The sequence below is a fragment of the Bombina bombina genome, chromosome 2 (genome assembly GCF_027579735.1).
Source record: "Bombina bombina isolate aBomBom1 chromosome 2, aBomBom1.pri, whole genome shotgun sequence".
Classification (NCBI taxonomy): domain Eukaryota; kingdom Metazoa; phylum Chordata; class Amphibia; order Anura; family Bombinatoridae; genus Bombina; species Bombina bombina.
Window position 1 is genome coordinate 17,770,500 of NC_069500.1, and position 14,520 is coordinate 17,785,019.

Below are 14,520 nucleotides of genomic sequence, written 5' to 3' on the forward strand. Positions count from 1 at the left end.
AAAGGATTTGACATATTTTCATCTACTAAACTGCAAAGGGATCCAATGCGCTTATATAAATGTCCTATTAATACTTATCGGAACAGTTCTTCTAATTGGAATAAAAGTTCTTTTTGACCTGAGCTGTTGTAGAATCTTGTCATGTAGGGATTCTGATAGGTTAGAACAGAAGCCTATTCCTGATCTAATGATGTCATCGCACAGGTGTGACGTAATTACACGAGCGCTAGGGTGCGTACTCCATATCCTGCGCACTAGGAGGGTCTAATGAACATCAGGGAGGTCACGAGTGTTGTGCTTGTAAAATTAGTACTTCAAATGTGAAGTTTTTTTTATCTGTGACCAAACTGCAATATCTGGGGCAGCTAGAAATACTGTAGCTCATTTATTTTATAGGGATATGAAAGCCAAAATCCAACTTTTATTATTTAGGTAGAGCATGTCATTTTAAGAAACGTTTCAAAGGGCTTTTGTCTGCACATTTACTTTGTTCTCTTGGCAGCTTTCATTGAAAAGCATACCTAGGTAAACTCCAAAGCAGGAATGCACTAAAGAGAGCTGGCTGCTAATTGGTGGCTAAACACATATGCCTTTAGTCATTGGTTCACCAGATGTGCTCAGCTAGCTCCCAGTAGTGCAATTCTGCTGTTAAGCTAACTTTAACTATAGTATAAGCCCTGTGTACAAAGCTACATGTCTGTTGTCTGCATGTACTTTTATACAAGGATTGCCTTGTGCAATGCGACACAAGAGCAGAGCCTGTCAATCACCCTGAAATAGCAAGATGGCAAAGATGTTAAAAAGCAGTGGTCGTACAACCGCTTCTTCTCACATTTCGGTAAGCAGGTTTGCATAAGCGAGTCAGCATTACAAGGACTTTAAAGTGACAAAAAAACTAAGCATTTTAAAATGCCCTTTCTTGGATACAACTAGGACAAAAATTACTTAAATATAGGCCTGGGCTAAGCATATGTCTTACAGGGAATTTGCCAGTTGAGCCAGGGCCAGTTCTGTAGTGGGGTCTTAGCCCTGCCCAGTATTATTATTTGTACATGATACAGGGCCGCCCCTGCCTTGTTCTGCTTCTCACTGCCTTGCTATATCTGTGAGCCAGCTCAGGGCCAGTGTTGCCCTGCTCAGGTGCCTCTTGTTTTCAGTAACTGTAACTACACAGGCTGATGAGCAATAAGTGGTTATTCTTTATTTAACCCCTTAATGACCGAGGACGTGCAGGGTACGTCCTCAAAAAAAAGGCAGTTAACGCCTGAGGACGTACCCTGCACGTCCTCGGTGTGGAAAGCAGCTGGAAGCGATCCTGCTCGCTTCCAGCTGCTTTCCGGTTATTGCAGTGATGCCTCGATATGGAGGCATCCTGCAATAACCTCACATGGCCATCCGATGCAGAGAGAGCCACTCTGTGGCCCTCTCTGCACCGGACATCGATGGCCGGTATCGTTGGTGGGTGGGAGCCGAATTGGGAGGCGGGTGGGCGGCCATCGGTGTGCCGCGTGATGTCACGGGGGGCGGGATCGGGGGCGTGACCGCCAGGGGCGCGCACGGGCGCGCGCGCGTGCACGGAGGGTGGCGGGCGGGCGCGTGCACGGGGCGGGAGCGGGTGGGAACCGCTACACTACGGAAAAGTATTTAATAAAACCTGGCTAATCATGTTTGTGCAAAAGCACAAAAAACGATCGTGGAGGGGTGGGGGGGTTGGTTTGTGTGTGGGGAAGCTACACTACAGAAAATTTCAAAAAATTAAAAAAACAAACCATTTTTTTTCTTCTAAACTGGGTACTGGCAGACAGCTGCCAGTACCCAAGATGGTGCCCATTAAGTTAGAGTGGGAGGGGATAGAGCTGTTTGGGGGGGGGATCAGTGAGGTTGGGGGCTAAGGGGGGATAGTACACAGCAGCATATGTAAATATGCTTAAAAAAATCATTAAAAAAAAATATATATAGCTTTTATTTTAGTACTGGCAGACTTTCTGCCAGTACTTAAGATGGCGGGGACAATTGTGGGGTGGGGGAGGGAAGAGAGCTGTTTGGGAGGGATCAGGGGGTCTGATGTTTTAGGTGGGAGGCTGAGCTCTACACTAAATCTAATATTAACCCTGCAAGCTCCCTACAAGCTACCTAATTAACCCCTTCACTGCTAGCCATAATACACGTGTGATGCGCAGCGGCATTTAGCGGCCTTCTAAATACCAAAAAGCAACGCCAAAGCCATATATGTCTGCTATTTCTGAACAAAGGGGATCCCAGAGAAGCATTTACAACCATTTGTGCCATAACTGCACAAGCTGTTTGTAAATGATTTCAGTGAGAAACCTAAAATTGTGAAATATTTTACGTTTTTTTTAATTTGATCGCATTTGGCGGTGAAATGGTGGCATGAAATATACCAAAATGGGCCTAGATCAATACTTGGGGTTGTCTACTACACTACACTAAAGCTAAAATTAACCCTACAAGCTCCCTACATGCTCCCTAATTAACCCCTTCACTGCTGGGCATAATACACGTGTGGTGCGCAGTGGCATTTAGTGGCATTCTAATTACCAAAAAGCAACACCAAAGCCATATAAGTCTGCTATTTCTGAACAAAGGGGATCACAGAGAAGAATTTACAACCATTTGTGCCATAATTGCACAAACTATTTGTAAATAATTTCAGTGAGAAACCTAAAGTTTGTGAAAAAAATTGTGAAAAAGTGAACGATTTTTTTTATTTGATCGCATTTGGCGGTGAAATGGTGGCATGAAATATACCAAAATTGGCCTAGATCAATACTTTGGGTTGTCTACTAAAAAAAAAATATATACATGTCAATGGATATTCAGGGATTCCTGAAAGATATCAGTGTTCCAATGTAACTAGCGCTAATTTTGAAAAAAAAGTGGTTTGCAAATAGCAAAGTGCTACTTGTATTTATGGCCCTATAACTTACAAAAAAAGCAAAGAAGATGTAAACATTGGGTATTTCTAAACTCAGGACAAAATTTAGAAACTATTTAGCATAGGTGTTTTTTGGTGGTTGTAGATATGTAACAGATTTTGGGGGTCAAAGTTAAAAAAAGTGTTTTTTTTTTCAATTTTTCCTCATATTTTATAATTTTTTTATAGTAAATTATAAGATATGATGAAAATAATGGTATCTTTTGAAAGTCCATTTAATGGCGAGAAAAACGGTATATAATATGTGTGGGTACAGTAAATGAGTAAGAGGAAAATTACAGCTAAACACAAACACCGCAAAAATGTAAAAATAGCCTTGGTCCCAAACGGACAGAAAATGGAAAAGTGCTGCGGTCATTAAGGGGTTAAATAGGAACTTTATATAGTTTCTGTTTTTGTTATTATTACATTTTACTATTTTACTATTTAATGACAACCAATTAATAAAATATGTACAGTAGAGAAGTGCTCTACCAGGAACTAACAACAGCTCAGTAGCTTGTTAAATGGTGAGTTACCACCTGGGAAGCAGCCTCTTTTAGCTCAGTTGTGCTTTATACAGGGGAGAACTTTCCTTACGTATATCAGTCTGATCCCATCTAGTAAGGTCAGTCCAGCCCTGAAATACCAGGCAATTCTCCTCTAAACAAGGACCATGACAACCCCTGATGATTGTTATAAAATACAGGGACAAACAGAATCGTGTTACAAACATTTTTTTTATTCAGTAAGCTCTGGTTAAGTAACAAATGGGCAGTAAGTTGGATTCTCTGCTATAAAATACCTGGATCTAATTTTGGTCCCAGTCTAGCTCTGCATAAATGCCCCATTAAGTATATTTTTAAGAAGACAATTGGCCTCTTTTCTGCTTCACTTTAAATTATAAATTCTCACTATACAGAACATGTCTGAGACTTTGGGGCCTATCTATCAAGCTCCGTAAAGAGCTTGATGGCCTCTGTTTCTGGCGAGTCTTCAGACTCGCCAGAAACAGCAGTTATGAAGCAGCGGTCACAAAGACCGCTGCTCCATAACGCTGTCCGCCTGCTCTGAGCAGGCGGACAGGAATCGCAACAATTCAACCCCAATCAAGTACGATCGTGTTGATTGACACCCCCCTGCTGGCAGCCGATTGGCCGTGAGTCTGCAGGGGGCGGCGTTGCACCAGCAGCTCTTGTGAGCTGCTGGTGCAATGCTGAATACGGAGAGCGTATTGCTCTCCGTATTCAGCGAGGTCTGGCGGACCTGACCCGCACTGTCGGATCCGGTCCGCCAGACTTTAATAAATATAGGCCTTTGTCAGCTGCTGCTTTTGTCTACAATCGACAGCTTCTTATATAGAGAATACATAAATACATTAAATAGATGACAATAAGACATACATGTGTATGTAGCTGTATATGAGGATAGCGCTGTACTTACCTGGCTTCCATGTCATAATCTCTATTCCCAAAATACAGAACATGATGATAAGTACCAGTATCCCCAGTATTAGCCGGACAACCACTATATAAAAGCTGTAGAAACAAAAGTGAGAATTGTGTAATATTGCACATTGTAAATATAATTCTTCATTTTTTTAATCATTCTTTCATTTATTTATCACAGTATAAGAAGTATTGAAGTATTACTGAGAAGTAGCTTTCTGCATATCCCATCTGTTTCTTACTGTATTTGCTCTGATATTGTACAGAAGGTAAAACTATAGCCCACACAATGGGATCAATTTATCAAATGCCGGGCCAAGCTAAATGCCGACAGCACACATTGTCAGCATTTAACATTGCACAAGCATTTCTTGTGAAATGCTTGTGCAATGCCGCTCCCTGTACATTCGCAGACAATCGACCGCTAGCAAGGGGTGTCAATCATTATGACTGCTGATTTTTAACTTGTTTCAGGCAGACCTGAAACTTCGGGGGTAGAAAGCAGCATCTTTTATTAAGTTCTTTTATTCTTTACTTTCAGAAAATCTATCTTTTTATTATTGTTAAAGCATGAGCTCTCTATCATCCCAAGACAAACAGGATTACTTTAGAGAACATCCTGGAGTCATTTGATGATCATCAAAATACTTTAGAAGTAATTTGCCCATCATCAGGCTGTAAAGTCATCAGCTAAGGTAAAACATTCTGGGTTATGACTTGAGAATGATTAGCAGATGAACATGAACAGCCAGTGAATAACTCTAGAGTCTTCTTATCTAAATAATTCGGCCTTTGGGCATACTTCAGGATAGCTTTTGATGACTAGTCTGGAGTCATCTTATGAAAATAAATCGGCCTGTGGGTTTACTTCAGGATGGCTTCTGATGACCAGTCTGGAGTCATCTCATGTAAATAATTTAGCCTGTGGGCTTACTTCAGGATGGCTTCTGATGACTAGTCTGGAGTCATCTTATGAAAATAAATCGGCCTGTGGGTTTACTTCAGGATGGCTTCTGATGACCAGTCTGGAGTCATCTCATGTAAATAATTTAGCCTGTGGGCTTACTTCAGGATGGCTTCTGATGACTAGTCTGGAGTCATCTTATGAAAATAAATCGGCCTGTGGGTTTACTTCAGGATGGCTTCTGATGACCAGTCTGGAGTCATCTCATGTAAATAATTTAGCCTGTGGGTTTACTTCAGGATGGCTTCTGATGACTAGTCTGGAGTCATCTTATGAAAATAAATCGGCCTGTGGGTTTACTTCAGGATGGCTTCTGATGACCAGTCTGGAGTCATCTCATGTAAATAATTTAGCCTGTGGGCTTACTTCAGGATGGCTTCTGATGACTAGTCTGGAGTCATCTTATGAAAATAAATCGGCCTGTGGGTTTACTTCAGGATGGCTTCTGATGACCAGTCTGGAGTCATCTCATGTAAATAATTTAGCCTGTGGGTTTACTTCAGGATGGATTCTGATGACTAGTCTGGAGTCATCTCATGTAAATAATTCGGCCTGTGGGCTTATTTCAGGATGGCTTCTGATGACCAGTCTAGAGTCATCTTATGTAAATATTTCGGCCTGTGGGCATACTTCAGGTTGGCTTCTGATGACTAGTCTAGAGTCATCTCATGTAAATATTTCGGCCTGTGGGCAAACTTCAGGACCATATCACTGCTTTCCCTCTCAGCAATACATATGATTGTCACCTTCCTTGTATGAATCTGATTCGTATTAATTATGATGGTCTGCCCTCTAGACTGAATGAAGACTGTGACCATCTCATCTAGGCAATTCAGTATTCTTACCATACTCCTGGAGACTGATGAAGCGTCACTGTTTAAATATAGTTAAATATGGTATTTCCAGTATTTTTGTAGTATAGGTCTTTTATTCTATTTGTTTTAATTTAACTTTTTTATATATCCTTTATAAACTGGTTTTATTTTATATTGCGATATAAGATTTTCACATGCACTGCACTACTGCTAATGGTTCTGAAATGCATATGTTCTTTGACACCCTGGTTGTTTTGACAGCTGTCAAAAGTAGCGTGTGAGCGTCTATATGCAAATTAGTAGTGACCGACACTTGGCGATGATGTCATTATGGCGCTGCCGGCCCACAATATGCTCCATGGAATGCAGATGGTGTCGGAGTGTACCAGCTGTATTGCATGCATGATAAATCACATATTGGTATATAAGGCAGGAGTTGATTAGGTGATATTAGGTAAGATAGTTTGGGACTGTATTTGCATTTCACAAAGGGTCCTATGTGGTCCAGAAACATTATGCACTGTTTTTAAATTGTGAACATTAAGGGGCCCATTTATCAAGCTCCGTATGGAGCATGAAGGGCCGTGTTTTTGGCGAGCCTTCAGACTGGCCAGAAACACCAGTTATGAAGCAATGGTCTAAAGAGGAGGCGGACAGAGATCGCATCAGCCAATAGTATTTTTTCTACCTTAATTTCGATTGGCTGATAGAATTCTATCAGCCAATCGGAATCTAATGGATGCCATCTTGGATGACATCACTTACAGGAACCTTCATTCAGTAAGAAAACTCCGGATGAAGAGGATGCTCCACGTCGGATGTCTTGAAGATGGAGCCGCTCCGCATCGGATGGATGAAGATAAAAGATGCCGTCTAGATGAAGACTTCTGCCCTTCTGGAGGACCACTTTGCCCGGCTTGGATGAAGACTTCTCCCGGCTTCGTTGAGGACTTCGGCCCTGTTGGATGAAGACTTCTGCTGCTTCCTTGAGGATGGATGTCCGGTCTTCAGAACTGTAAGTCGATCTTCAGGGGGCTAATATTAGGTTTTTTTAAGGGTGTATAGGGTAGGTTTTATTTTTAGGTTAGGGACTTTGGGCCGCAAAAGAGCTAACTGCCCTTTTAAGGGCAATGCCCATCCAAATGCCCTTTTCAGGGCAATGGGGAGCTTAGGATTTTTTTAGATAGTATTTTATTTGGGGGGTTGGTTGTGTGGGTGGTGGGTTCTACTGTTGGGGGGGTTGTTTGTATTTTTTTTACAGGTAAAAGAGTTGATTTCTTTGGGGCAATGCCCCGCAAAAGGCCCTTTTAAGGGCTATTGATAGTTTAGTTTAGGCTGGGGGGGGGTTTATTTTGGGGGGGTATTTTGATAGGGCTATTAGATTAGGTGTAATTAGTTTAAAAATCTTGTAATTTGTTTATTATTTTTTGTAATTTAGTGTTTTGTTTTTTTTGTACATTAGCTAATTTAATTTAATTTAATTTATTTAATTGTTGTTAATTTAGTTAATTTATTTAATTATAGTGTAGTGTTAGGTGTTAGTGTAACTTAGGTTAGGTTTTATTTTACAGGTCAATTTGTATTTATTTTAGCTAGGTAGTTATTAAATAGTTAATAACTATTTAGTAGCTATTCTACCTAGTTAAAATAAATACAAACTTGCCTGTAAAATAAAAATAAACCCTAAGATAGCTACAAAGTAAGTATTAGTTATATTGTAGCTAGCTTAGGGTTTATTTTATAGGTATTTATTTTTAAATACAAATTATTTAGTTAATGATAGTAATTTTTATTTAGATTTATTGTAATTATATTTAAGTTAGGAGGTGTTATGGTTAGGGTTAGACTTAGGTTTAGAGGTTAATACATTTAGTATAGTGGCGGCGACGTTGGGGCGGCAGATTAGGGGTTAATAAATGTAGGTAGGTGGCGGCGATGTTAGGGACGGCAGATTAGGGGTTAATAATATTTAACTAATGTTTGCGAGGCGGGAGTGCAGCGGTTTAGGGGTTAATATGTTTATTATAGTGGCAGCGACGTTGGGGGCAGCAGATTAGGGGTTAATAAGTGTAGGTAGGTTGCTGCGACATTGGGGGTGGCAGATTAGGGGTTAATAAATATAATGAAGGTGTTGGCGATGTTGGGGGCAGCAGATTAGGGGTTCATAAGTATAATGTAGGTGGCGGCAATGTCCGGAGCGGCAGATTAGGGGTTAATAAGTATAATGTAGGTGGCGGCGATGTAGGGGGGCGGCATATTAGGGGTTAATAAGTGTAAGATTAGAGGTGTTTAGACTCGGGGTTCATGTTAGGGTGTTAGGTGTAAACATAAAATGTGTTTCCCCATAGGAATCAATGGGGCTGCGTTACTGAGTTTTACGCTGCTTTTTTGCAGGTGTTAGACTTTTTCTCAGCCGGCTCTCCCCGTTGATTTCTATGGGGAAATCGTGCACGAGCACGTACGACCAGCTCACCGCTGACTTAAACAGTGCTGGTATTGGTGTACAGTAAGGAGCAAAATTTTGCTCAATGCTCACTTCTTGCCTTTTAACGCCGGGTTTGAAAAAACCCGTAATACCAGCGCAGCAGGTAAGTGAGCGGTGAGAGAAAACTGTTCATTAGCACCGCATAGCTCCTAACGCAAAACTCGTAATCTAGGTGTATAAGAGTAGAAACAGGACACATCATGATAAATGCTCCTTATATATAGATTGGGAATAGAGCACTCTTTTAAATGTAAAAAGCATCAGAGTTTAATTATGTCCTTATATATTAAGGCACTAAATAGGCTGAATACCTAATATACAAATATTTCATAAAACCTAAAAAATGTTTTCCTTAAATAAAACAATTTTTCATAAATTCAATGCATTTTTGTGTGACCTACACATAACTCCTGTGTCTTTCTCTCTAGAGGCAATCACAGGAAAGAAGTGCATGCATTGCGTAAAATATTTACATGGAAACGTGGTACTAAAATGTCCGCAATCTTGGTAGCTTATTGCTTCACTTTTAATGATTCTATGATAATGAGCCCTTTGTCGTTTGCAAATTGCAGAATTGCATAAATAATTGTAGCTTTGTCACAGCAATGGGTGCAGAGATCAGCTCCACTGAAATCAATAACGTCTCATCGTATAGAACGAGTTACACTTTGAAAGAAGCCACCATCACAAAAACGTATTCAGAATATTACAAAAGAAGCTAATTAAACCAAACTCTACTCTATACAACAGTCTACTGTAAGTTACTGTAACACATACACAATAGAAAACTTCAAGTTAACCTCATCAGCTTAGAATTATCTAGACATGATCTCCAGGCTGGAGCAAATTCTGCATGTTGAGTTGAAGTTTACCTCCAGAACACTTGAAATCAGCTATATTTTAGCATCTGTGAGCAAACTCAGACAAATCTCATTCTAACCGCGTATAGCAATCTGCCCGATCATGTATGATTGGGCTGATTGACACCCCCTGCTAGCGGCCGATTGGCTGCGAATCAGCAGGGGGCGGCATTGCAGCAGCAGTTCATAAGAACTGCTGGTGCAATGATAAATGCCGACAGCGTATGCTGTCATCATTTATCGATGTGCGGCGGACATGGTTCGCTATAGCGGATCATGTCCATCCGCACATTAATAAATAGACCCCTATATACAGTATGTATACATTTGTAATTATGTGTTTATATATGTATATATGTCTGTAAATACATAAATACACATATAATCACATATATACATATGTACACACATATAAACACACCACACACACACACATATATATATATCAGCCACCAATTGTGCAAGTTCCCCCACTTAAGAAGATGAGAGAGGCCTGTAATTTTCATCATAGGTATACCTCAACTATGAGAGACAAAATGTGGAAACAAATCCAGACAATCACATTGTCTGATTTGGAAAGAATTTATTTGCAAATTATGAGGGAAAATAAGTATTTGGTCAATATCAAAAGTTGATCTCAATACTTATATACTTATATATATAGTTGATCTCAATTGTTATATATCCTTTGTTGGCAATGATAGAGGTCAAACGTTTTCTGTAAGTCTTCACAAGGTTGTCACACACTGTTGCTGGTATGTTGGCCCATTCCTGCATGCAGATCTCCTCTAGAGCAGTGATGTTTTAGGGCTGTCGCTGGGCAACACAGACTTTCAACTCCCTCCAAAGGTTTTCTATGGGGTTGAGATCTGGAGACTGGCTAGGCCACTCCAGGACCTTGAGATGTTGCCACTCCTTCGTTGCCCGGGTGGTGTGTTTGGGATCATTGTCATGCTGAAAGACCCAGTCACGTTTCATCTTCAATGCCCTTGCTGATGGAAGGAGGTTTGCACTCAAAATCTCACAATACATGGCCCCATTCATTCTTTCATGTACACGGATCAGTTGTCCTGTTCCCTTTGCAGAGAAACAGCCCCAAAGCATGATGTTGCCACCCCCATGCTTCACAGTAGGTATGGTGTTCTTTGGTTGCAACTCAGCATTCTCTCTCTTCCAAACACGACGAGTTGTGTTTCTACCAAACAGTTCTACTTTGGTTTCATCTGACCATATGACATTCTCCCAATCCGCTTCTGGATCATCCAAATGCTCTCTAGCATACTTCAGACGGGCCTGGACATGTACTGGCTTAAGCAGGGGGACACGTCTGACACTGCAGGATCTGAGTCCCTGGCGGCGTAGTGTTTTACTGATGGTAGTCTTTGTTACGTTGGTCTCAGCTCTCTGCAGGTCATTCACTAGTTCCCCCCGTGTGGTTCTGGGATGTTTGCTCACCGTTCTTGTGATCATTTTGACCCTACGGGGTGAGATCTTGCATGGAGCCCCAGATCGAGGGAGATTATCAGTGGTCTTGTATGTCTTCCATTTTCTAATTATTGCTCCCACAGTTGATTTCTTCACACCAAGCTGCTTGTCTATTGCAGATTCAGTCTTCCCAGCCTGGTGCAGGTCTACAATTTTGTTTCTGGTGTCCTTTGACAGCTCTTTGGTCTTCACCATAGTGGAGTTTGGAGTGTGACTGTTTGAGGTTGTGGACAGGTGTCTTTTATACTGATAACAAGTTCAAACAGCTGCCATTAATACAGGTAATGAGTGGAGGACAGAGGAGCCTCTTAAAGAAGAAGATACAGGTCTGTGAGAGCCAGAAATCTTGCTTGTTTGTAGGTGACCAAATACTTATTTTCCATCATAATATGCAAATAAATTCTTTCCAAATCAGAAAATGTGATTGTCTGGATTTGTTTCCATATTTTGTCTCTCATAGTTGAGGTATACCTATGATGAAAATTACAGGCCTCTCTCATCTTCTTAAGTGGGGGAACTTGCACAATTGGTGGCTGACTAAATACTTTTTTGCCCCACTGTATATACTGTATATATATATAAATATTTAGACATGTGTATGTATGTATCTCTAGTTAATGCCATTTGCCTGTGTTTTTTTCGAGAACCTGAGACCTCATATCTTTAAGCTCTTATAAATATTTGAATGTTAATATGAATGTCTTTTTGATGTGTTTCGTGAACCTTATTTGTCTCACATAACAGTTAACCAGAGCTCTGAAGTTGCGCTATCTCGACGAGTGTAAATTGTGATTATTCCTCTGTGTACATCACTGCAGAATCTGCTGGTGCTCTACAAATAAATAATAATAACAACATAGACATTAAACACGTCTCTGTAACTTACTAGTTGTACTTCTTGTCTTCTTTATCTGGGGAGAGAACAGAAATTCAAGTTAATGTTTTAAGATCATGTACAATAGATATCCATACCTACTGATCTATATGAATAGATATAAAGCTATATATATATATTATCCTGTAAGTGAAGAGCATAAAGAACAAGAGTATTGCATTGAGCAATGATACTTTTTTATTGGACTAACTATACATTTATAAATTGACAAGCTTTCGGAAGAGTTCCTTCCTTTATCAAGTCTAAAGCAATACTGACCAATTCAATGGAATTTACAGATTATATCTTAAAACACAGAATAGCTAAGAAGACAGAAAGTGCAGGGAGAGGAGGAGGTGTCGTAAAAATCATGAGGGGGGCTTAGGTAACAGGCAGACGGTGTCCAGTGTAGGAGAACAGACAGGGGAAATATATAGCTTTACATAGAGCATATACTGACATAAAGTTATATATCAACATTGAATCAATATCTATAAAGATGTGAAATTGTATATACAGGGGGGAATACAAAAGTTAAAAAAAGACAAAAGTGTGGACATAGGCTTACCTGTGTACCTATGTATAAAGAATGTGGAATATACAATGTAATTGACTAAATGAAAGTACATTATAAAAAGTTTTGATAATGTGTTAAGAATCCAGAGTCCACATTTAGTCCAGAATTAGACAGGTTGAAGTGCATTATCATTTTCATTTCAAAGTGAAATGAAAATGTAATGCACTTCAACCTGTTTAATTCTGGACTAAATGTGGACTCTGGATTCTTAACACATTCTAAACATTTTTTGTAATGTACTTTCATTTAGACAAGTCCTCACCGAAGCGGCAGAAGTCTTCATCCAACCGGGCAGAAGTCTTCATCCAACCGGGCAGAAGACTTCATCCCAGACGGCATCTTCTATCTTCAACCATCCGTCACGGAGCGGGTCCATCTTCAAGACATCCGGCGTGGAGCATCCTCTTCAATATCGACGTCTTCTTCCGAATGAGGTTTCCCTTTAAATTACGTCATCCAAGATGGCGTCCGTTAGATTCTGATTGGCGGATAGATTTCTATCAGCCAATTGGAATTAAGGTTGAAAAAATCCTATTGACTGTTCCAATCAGCCAATAGAATGCGAGCTCAATCTTATTGTTGATTGCAACAGCCAATAGGATTTTTCCAACCTTAATTCCGATTGGCTGATATGAATCTATCAGCCAATCGGAATCTAAGGGACGCCAACCTGGATGATGTCATTTAAAGGGAAACCTCATTCGGGAGAAGATGTCGATTGAGGAGGATGCTCCGCGCCGGCTGTCTTGAAGATGGACCCGCTCCGCCCCTGATGGATGAAGATAGAAGATGCCGTCTGGATGAAGACTTCTGTCTGGTTGGAAGAAGATTTCTGCCCTGCTGGATGAAGACTTCTGCCCGGTTGGATGAAGACTTCTGCTGCTTCATGAGGACTTCTGCCAGCTTCTTGAGGATGGATGTCAGGTCTTCAAAACAGTAAGTGGATCTTCGGGGTTAGTGTTACGCTTTTTTAAGGGTTTATTGGGTGGGTTTTATTTTTAGAGTAGGGTTTGGGCGCAAAAAGACCTAAATGCCCTTTAAAGGGCATGCCCATCTAAATGCCCTTTTGAGGGCAATGGGGAGCTTAGGTTTTTTTAGTTAGGATTTTATTTGGGGAGTTGGTTGTGTGAGTGGTGGGGTTTTACTGTTGGGGGGTTGGTTTGTATTTTTTTTTTTACAGGTAAAAGAGCTGATTTCTTTGGGGCAATGCCGCACAAAATGCCCTTTTAAGGGCCTTGGCAGGTTAGTTTAGGCTAGGGTTTTTTTATTTTGGGGGGGGGGGGGGGGCTTTTTTTATTTTCTACGGCTCTTAGATTAGGTGTAATTAGTTTAAATATTTCATAATTTATTTTTTATTTTCTGTAATTTAGTGGGGGTTTTTTGTAAATTTAGGTAATTGTATTTAATTTATGTAATTGATTTAATTGTAGTGTAAGGTTAGGTGCTAGTTGTAAGACAGGTTAGGTTTTATTTTACAAGTAAATTTGTGTTTATTTTAACTAGTAGCTAGTAAATAGTTAATAACTATTTACTAACTAGTCTACCTAGTTAAAATAAATACAAACTTAGCTGTAAAATAAAAAAAAACTCTAAGATATAGCAACAATGTAACTATTACTTATTATTGTAGTTTAGCTTAGGTTTATTTTACAGGTAAGTGTTTAGTTTTATATAGGTATTATTTAGTTATTAATAGTAATTTTTATTTAGATTTATTTTAAATACATTAAAGTTAGTGGGTGTTAGGGTTTACGTTAGGGTTAGGGTTAGACTTAGGTTAGGTTTAGGGGTTAATAACGGTTAGTATAGTTGTGGCGATGTTGGGGGCAGCAGATTAGGGGTTAATAAGTATAATGTAGGTTGCGGTGATGTTAGGGGACAGCAGATAAGGGGTTTAATAACAGTAATGTAGTGAGGCGGCAATGTCCGGGAGCGGCAGATTAGGGTTAATCATTATTATAGTGTTTTGCGATGCGGGAGAGCCTCAGTTTAGGGGTTTAATAGGTAGTTTATGGGTGTTAGTGTACTCTGGGACAGTTTAGTTATGAGTTTTATGTTACGGCGCTGTAACATAAAC

General features: G+C 40.0%; 1 protein-coding gene across 3 annotated transcripts in view; it reads right to left on the reverse strand.

The window, feature by feature from the left end:
* LOC128648369 (complement component receptor 1-like protein) overlaps nucleotides 1-14,520 on the reverse strand; it is a 142,596-nt gene that overhangs the window by 16,222 nt on the left and 111,854 nt on the right. For all 3 annotated transcript variants that reach the window (XM_053700972.1, XM_053700971.1, XM_053700973.1), the window contains 2 exons: nucleotides 11,879-11,903; nucleotides 4,379-4,473 (listed from right to left, as the gene is read on the reverse strand). In XM_053700972.1, the coding sequence (XP_053556947.1) occupies nucleotides 4,379-4,473; nucleotides 11,879-11,903 (120 nt within the window). The remainder of the gene's footprint in view (nucleotides 1-4,378; nucleotides 4,474-11,878; nucleotides 11,904-14,520) is intronic.